This window comes from Phytophthora parasitica, assembly GCF_000247585.1.
Source record: "Phytophthora parasitica INRA-310 unplaced genomic scaffold supercont2.116, whole genome shotgun sequence".
Taxonomy (NCBI): Eukaryota; Oomycota; class Peronosporomycetes; order Peronosporales; family Peronosporaceae; genus Phytophthora; species Phytophthora nicotianae.
This window is the reverse complement of record NW_008649102.1, coordinates 54,860-61,875: the sequence shown is the minus strand read 5'-3', so window position 1 is coordinate 61,875 and position 7,016 is coordinate 54,860. Positions and strand designations below refer to the sequence as shown.

The 7,016-nt window shown below is 47.3% G+C and overlaps 2 protein-coding genes across 2 annotated transcripts in view; both read right to left on the bottom strand.

The window, feature by feature from the left end:
• Window positions 1-4,710: 4,710 nt before the first annotated feature.
• Window positions 4,711-6,243, bottom strand: PPTG_19341 (hypothetical protein). Its single transcript, XM_008917815.1, has one exon. It carries the CDS (start codon window positions 6,232-6,234, stop codon window positions 4,741-4,743), a length of 1,494 nt encoding a protein of 497 aa, XP_008916063.1. The 5' UTR covers window positions 6,235-6,243; the 3' UTR covers window positions 4,711-4,740.
• Window positions 6,244-6,744: 501 nt separating this feature from the next.
• Window positions 6,745-7,016, bottom strand: part of PPTG_24574 (hypothetical protein) — a gene marked incomplete at both ends in the record, with an annotated part of 1,646 nt that continues 1,374 nt past the window's right edge. The window contains one exon of the mRNA XM_008917814.1: window positions 6,745-6,759. Within this exon, the coding sequence (XP_008916062.1) occupies window positions 6,745-6,759 (15 nt within the window). The remainder of the gene's footprint in view (window positions 6,760-7,016) is intronic.

Sequence of the window (7,016 nt, the reverse complement as noted above, 5' to 3'; positions counted from 1 at the left end):
TGTGCTGATGATAATAGTTATGGTGACAGCGACGGAGCTGACATCTTGTCAAAGGAGAGTCAGGGATCAGGAACGGGGCCGGAAAGCTTCAGCACTGAGACCCTTCGGTTGAGACCCTTGCCACTGAGACTGCGAGATCTGATGTTGAGACGCTTTCGGCGGAGACCTAGAATTCCGGCACAACTGGAGACCTCTCTAGCTGATAGTTGACTGTCTTCGTTGTGAGTATGGGTCGATCTACAACTTGTGGTGTCTATGGTTCTCCGCGCGGTCATACTGAGTCGCGCATAAACGTTCCGCTACTAAGCGAGGCGATTGTATGCCTACCTACTACCTGCGTTTTGTTTTCCCAAGTTATACCACAAGCGGGCTAGCACAAAGCCGTCAGAACTCTCTCCTACATGCAAAGTAAAAAGCTGTGCAACTCCAGTAACGGTGTCGACGTAAGCGCCTTGATGTGCAACTGTATGGCCAAAACATGTCTGCCAACACCGTGTACGTCTCCCCTTCCATCGTTTGTAATCAGATACCCTAACAAAATGCTCAGATGGTCAGAGGAAACAATGGGGTTTACCGGGTATAGGTTGGACGTTGCACGAATGGAGGCAATACTAAGAGGGCTAGTTGTAAGACAGAAAAACGACACTAAGGCATTGTTCGAATTCATGTAGATAGATATAAAGCATAAGATAATAGGACCGTGTCCGTTGCGTCTAAGCGTGTCCGTTGCAGAAGCCGTACTCCAGCGAAATATGACCAAATTATCATTGCATCTTACCAGGTAAGAACACAAAAGACGTAGCATTTCAGTCTGTCCTTATGCAAAACATTTATTTACGTCACTTTACGAGTCGCCGCCGGGTGAAGACTTTAACGCAAACTCTGCATCTGTCATTGCTGCTCAACGCTGATCCTCATAGCGAAGGAATCCAAGACCTCCCTCCCTTTGGTGACTACACTACACCATCGGCGGTAGTCATAAGTACAGCTCTTGAAGACCTTCCGCCTTTGCTATACGACCCATCTACTGGTGCACCTGAACAGCAATATTCTGAGGCAGACTTTACCAGTGCGGAGGGGGGGGGGGAAGCTGATTGTCTACCGCTTCCAAGCATTCAAGGCTCGCAGCGCGATTTGATTGACAGCGCTGTCGTCAATGATGAGGGCATCAATTCAGTCCGGCGGTAAGTGGAAATCGCACCTCCACCTGAAAACTCGTATGCATCCGTTTGCAGCCTTTTTTTCGCAAGATGTTGCCAACATTAGGCGAATTATCGTAGGCGAAACTGTCGACTCGCACCGCCATGGAACTACTCTTGAAACCCCTACTAGCAGATGGGTTCTACTACCGATGGGATGTTGGACCGGACTCGCAGCGACTGCTGTACTAGTTTTGGGTTCGCCCAGGAACCCTTGCTCTGTTTCGCGACATTGCGATATAATTGGAATGGATTGCACATACAAAACCAACAAGTACATGCTACCGTTATTGAACATAAAAGCTTTAACGGGGTTTCCCACGGTTCTTTCCGTTGCACAGTGCTGGTTACCGAGACAGAGGGAACAAGACTACTTCTTGGCAATGGATGCTTTTCGGACTTTCTTGGATGAAATGAAAGTTTCTCTGCCGTGCGTATTCCTCACCGACAGAGAACTGAAGTCGATGAATGCTCTAGATAGAGTATTCGAAGGTAGACCAGCACTCATTTGTAGGTGGTACATGAACAAGAATGTCATCAACAAAGCACGCTAAGTGCTGGGGCAAGTATCTGTCCTGAACCCGGCTCCAGGTCAACCAAAGCTTGAAAATACCTTACAAACGGATGCTTTCCTGGCCGTATAGTACGCTGCCGTAGATGCAGTCACTGAAGAAGTGTTTGAGCTGAAACGAGGAGAAACGAAACGTCTGTGCCCTGCTTTATCGAGCTACCTGGATAACCGTTGGTGGAAGTCCAAGGATCGTATTGTGAGAGCGTGGACAGATCGCTATGAGCGTTTTGGTATCCGGGACACCTCGTTTGTCGACAGAACGCATGCAAAGTGCAAGGTTTGGCTTCGTAGTTGTCGCGGGGGTTTAACAACAGTTTACAAGTGCATCCTACCTTGGTGGGAAACCGCAGCTTCAATTACACGTCTTCTTTTTCAGCGAAATGCTGTCCGAGTTCCTTACCTGCTGCAAGGAAATCGATTTGCAGTCGTAGCACCAATTATTTCGGTGTGGGCGCTTACGCAGAAACATACTCTTTGGGAGGAAGCGCGTAGGGTAGTGTGCAACAGGCTGGATCGAGATGAATGTTCGGGTGTTTTCAAAATTGCTCACGGCAGGCCATGCGTACACGAGCTTATTGCCCTGACAGAATCGAATAGCGCGCTCGTTTTACGACCGACAGATTTTGCTTCGCATTGGTGGATGAACCGTGAACAGGCTACAGCAGTTCCGCTACGAATACAAGAAACGCTCTATAGCGAAGATGCTGCTGTGATGAGACGCCAACGACGTAGTCCTCGAGGAAATTCGAGACTTCCTTACGGCATCCGCAGAGACCCAGTTTTGTTTGAACGTGTAGACCTGACAACCCCCAATATCGCATCAGAGAGACGTGGAAACTGATCAGCCGACCATCGCAAGCCTGCCAACTTTCCAAGAAATGCTAACGGCGGCTATTACAGAATATCAAGAACAACGAATTCCACCGCGGTTTTGGGGGGTATGCTCGCTGGGGATAGATAAATTAATACAACAACATGTTATCTTATCTTCAAACAGAAAATATCTAGTATAACAGCGAATATCTTATTTTTGAACAGAGCGGCCAACCTGTATTGAAATTGTAACTTGCTGGCTAACTAATCAGCCGTACGCTTCGTGTTGCATTCACGGAACACGTGCGACCTGTAGGCACCGCTCTTCGGAAACGTTTCTCCACATAGAACGTATAGTACATTCTGTTGGATGGTCTGGATTCTGAAGAAATCATCCGATGTCTGCAAAACATATTTTGACCTAAAAACTGGCCTGCCTGCCTGCCCTGTTGAAATGGCTCTCCTTCCAAATGGCCCTCCTTAGTTTTGCCCCACGAATGGGTATGGTTTAGCCAAAAGTTTGCGCTGTGGAATCGCTGGTGTACAGGTACTAATAACGAACGGGATAATACAGAGGATGGACATTTGTTCTTGGTTTTACTCCTATATTCATTATTAAATATTTTGTTTGCGAGTTGCACCTTTCGTTTTACTAGTACGAGCAAATATGCTTTCCAACAATATTGTTAGCTTCAACGAAGCGAACGTAAAAATGACCTAAGCTGTCGAGGCTTCTCCTACCCAATCTAACTACAGTAACACTTCGACACCGGGAAACTACGCTTTCGTCTGCAACTTCTCTAGCCTTGCAATTGTCTCCGTTGCCTCCGTGTAGTGCATGCACCATTAGACCCAGCCAGCTCCAGCTATAAGTTGAAGCTGCAGACTACAGATCTCAGGAACAGATCGACAATGCTGTTTACACGTTCGTCATCCTGGATGACAGGATCCCCGTAACGCCACACGTGATGACAGGCCTCGTGTCCAACCACTGCGGCTGCAGTTCAGCTACTACAACCACTACCATGTAGACTAGTAGCTCTCACTTCGCTATTTACTATCGAATATACCAACGGCTAAAACTTCCTGGGAGCACTGCCGGCTCCCCCATCATGTGTTTTCAGTTCCTGATTCACCACACTCCGCAATCTTCAATTTAGTTGCTTGATCGGCACAAAACTAGTGGACACGACACCATGTTAACAACTTTTACATGTTTATTCTGAACATTATACATGTAAAAAAAAAATGCTAATCGACAGCTATTTTTGGAAGCCATGGTTGTCCAAAGCAGTTGGCCACAAACATTCGAAACTTGGTCCGATGGGCTTTCGGAAGCGTATAGTTTATTGGGAATTTGAAGTTTTCACCACTGGAACTCGTCTAAACTAGTGGCGCCATTAATGTCATCAAAGTGTTACGCTTGTTGCGTCGATTCTATCATTAATGTACAGCGTGTTCGCAAAAAGAATAGTAGCAAAACCGGATTCAGAACTGCACGCCGTAGCTTTAGTGTATTGTTTTAGTGTAGCGCTAGGTTAATAGTCGTCTTACTGCCGGATACGATAGCACGTCCATTTATTTACCGCCGTAGCATAGCTATATTACTTAGCAGAGAAGCGACGCGAAGCCAAGACGACGACAAACGCATCGGATAGACAGAAATCAGTTTTTTTTTCTTTCGAAGTCAGTATTATCCTATTTGCGTTTACATCCGCATTTCGATCCCTCGTTGGGATCCAGCCAAATATGAAAGAATATTCAAACGGATTTACGTGTTACTTTTGTATGGTATGAAACTGTGTGTATAGAACACAGCACATGGGATGAATTTTACTTCGTAGCGGAGCATATTGGCACTTCAGCAAATTACGCCAAGAAGCAGCGGTCTCGTGACAGTAGTGACTCACTTGACATTGGACGACATTAGTAATCAAATAAGTCATTACTCCACAAGTAATAAAGCGGGAAGTTTTCTATCGAAACCTCAGCATCGTATTGAACACCAGAAACACTAGGACAGACACTCGTTGTATCGAAGTGTTGTCTGGTTACGAACAGAGTCGTGCCTTTAGTGGATAAATCTAAAAAAAAATACTACAAAGCAAATTCTAAATGTTAGTAGACCCTGGTAGCCATTTGGATGGATGCAAGTGTTTATGCAAATGTTTTCAACATCACAAACTCGTCGAGCACGGCCTGATTCGAACTGTTTAGAAACTTCCACGACAGCATCGATCGGTTCGCGTCCAGTGAAGGAAAACCATAGTCGACGTAGTTGGACACTACATTCCACGTCACATTATTGCCGGTGGGTGCTGGATCAAGTCCCTCCACAGTTCCACAAGCGCCAGTTAAAATGTATACGGGTGCTTTGGGGTTGTTGTAGCGCTTAAAGTCGCTCGAGACACCATCCACTACGGCAGTGCTGTTGCGAATAGGCATCTGACGCTCGTAATAGTGCTGATGCCCCATCAACACCACATCCACCTTGTATTTGATGAGAAGATTTTCAAACGCAGCCTGAATAAAAGCGTTCTGCTCCATAGGTATTCCTCCTGGGCAGCCGGAAACATCGTAGAGGGGACGGTGCATGCCAACGATGACCCAAGGCACATTGGCTCGGTTCTCATCTGCCTTTTTGAGATCAGCCTCGACCCATGCCAACTGGTCTCCAAAGTGGCCGATTTTACTGGACCACGCACTACTAGGCTCGCCTACGTAGTCCGTCTCTGAGGAGATCGAGGTAAAGTGGATCGGTCCGTGCTCGAACGAATACCACATATTCATAGCACCACCAACCTCCTCGGACGGCATGTGGAAACGGGAGTTATAGGCTGTGTAATTTTTCAGCATACTCATTCGCTCAGCGGATTCCCCGCAGGCGGGAGAGTGGCAACCAGCCTCATGATTCCCGACTAAAACCATATACGGGACTGAGCTCATTACAGGGGCCATCGAATTCATCCACCCATTGTACACCTTCTCGTAGAAGAACCCTTCGAACTGGCCTGGCATCAACCATGCGTCATCAGCATAACTAATGTCACCGATGTGGAAAATGAAGTCCACGTTATCCGCGTTCAGTGTGTTCACGTAGGCGAGCGTGTCCTTGGACTCGTTGCCGGCTCCAAAGTCACCGTAAATCAGCATGTTGAACGTACTTTCGTCCGATGCAGCACGAGCCGTCACGAACGAGTACACGTCGCTGGTGTGCGCCGCGTTAGCATTGCTTCCCACTTTGTAGTAGTATTTGGTATGTGGGGTTAGACCAGAGATCGTCGCATGGTGGTGGAACAAATTGTATGTTGCATCGTGGTAGTAGTTAATTTGCGTAACGGGAGTGTCCACCAGCTCCAGAGTATCTTCAGAGCATCCGACCCAGACAGAGCTGCCGTCGATATTGGCGTACGTGGCCCACGACACCGTCATGGCAGTTCCAGCAATCTTGCCAGCGTACGCGAGGTGAATTTGTTGCGGGTAGTAGTCCACGTTGTCTTTTACACGGCAAGGTTGGGCGTCGCCACCAGTAAGATCGCGCAGAGCTGTCGGTAAACACGTGGTGGAGTCCCAGAAACAATCCGTATTGTTTAGAGTCACTGCAGCATGTGCAGTGGCGGCAGTGAACCAGATCGCGACCGCTTTCAGCATCGTGGGACAAGTAGATGTATCTCTGTTTGTGGTCGAGCTGGTAAATCTCAGAGTTACTAAAGCATGTTGTAATAACTACGGAGCATCTGTGATCTTCAGTGGGCATGATGGTATTGTTGAGCAAACACACTACCACCCGCCAATACGACAGGGGAGCCAGGGAAGGTGTTGGAGTAGCATATGATGATGGGATACATGGCTAGCAGGTGATGATGGGATACATGGCTAGCAGATAATCACATACACATTGCTGTGATATGGCTAAGCACCCATAATCCCATCTTGCGTAAAATCCCACCTGGGCGTTTCCGTCGGCCCAACGGAGTTGTATATTGGAACGACCATGCAAAATTTGTGGTGTAGATCATGTAATCTGAACAACCAGTGTATAACGTACTTATACGAGCACTAAGTAGCAAGGTAGTACTCGGGGGAGTATGTATACTGCACAGGCCCATATCTTGTATAATGTCGCTGCACACAGCGTTCAGTCTCCGCAACTAATTATAGTCAAGTTGGTGAATTCTTCGATATCATTCAATAATATCAGTAGATAGATCACTCTGTTGCCCGATTGTGCTGCACGACGTATACCAATGGCATATCGTCACTCGTTCCGGAGACGTTCCGAAGGGATTTGCGCAAAAATGGGATTCCGGGTATTTTATACGGTCTCGGGGCATGTTTTGTGCTACACGTGCAGCATTGTCTCGGAAACTGATATAGTCATCTTGGAGGATGGTCTCACTGCTATCCATATTGGCATGGATGCGGCGGGGGGG

Excerpts from the sequence above, each read along its gene's own strand:
- PPTG_19341 (XM_008917815.1), bottom strand. The coding sequence starts at position 6,234 with ATGCTGAAAGCGGTCGCGATCTGGTTCACTGCCGCCACTGCACATGCT.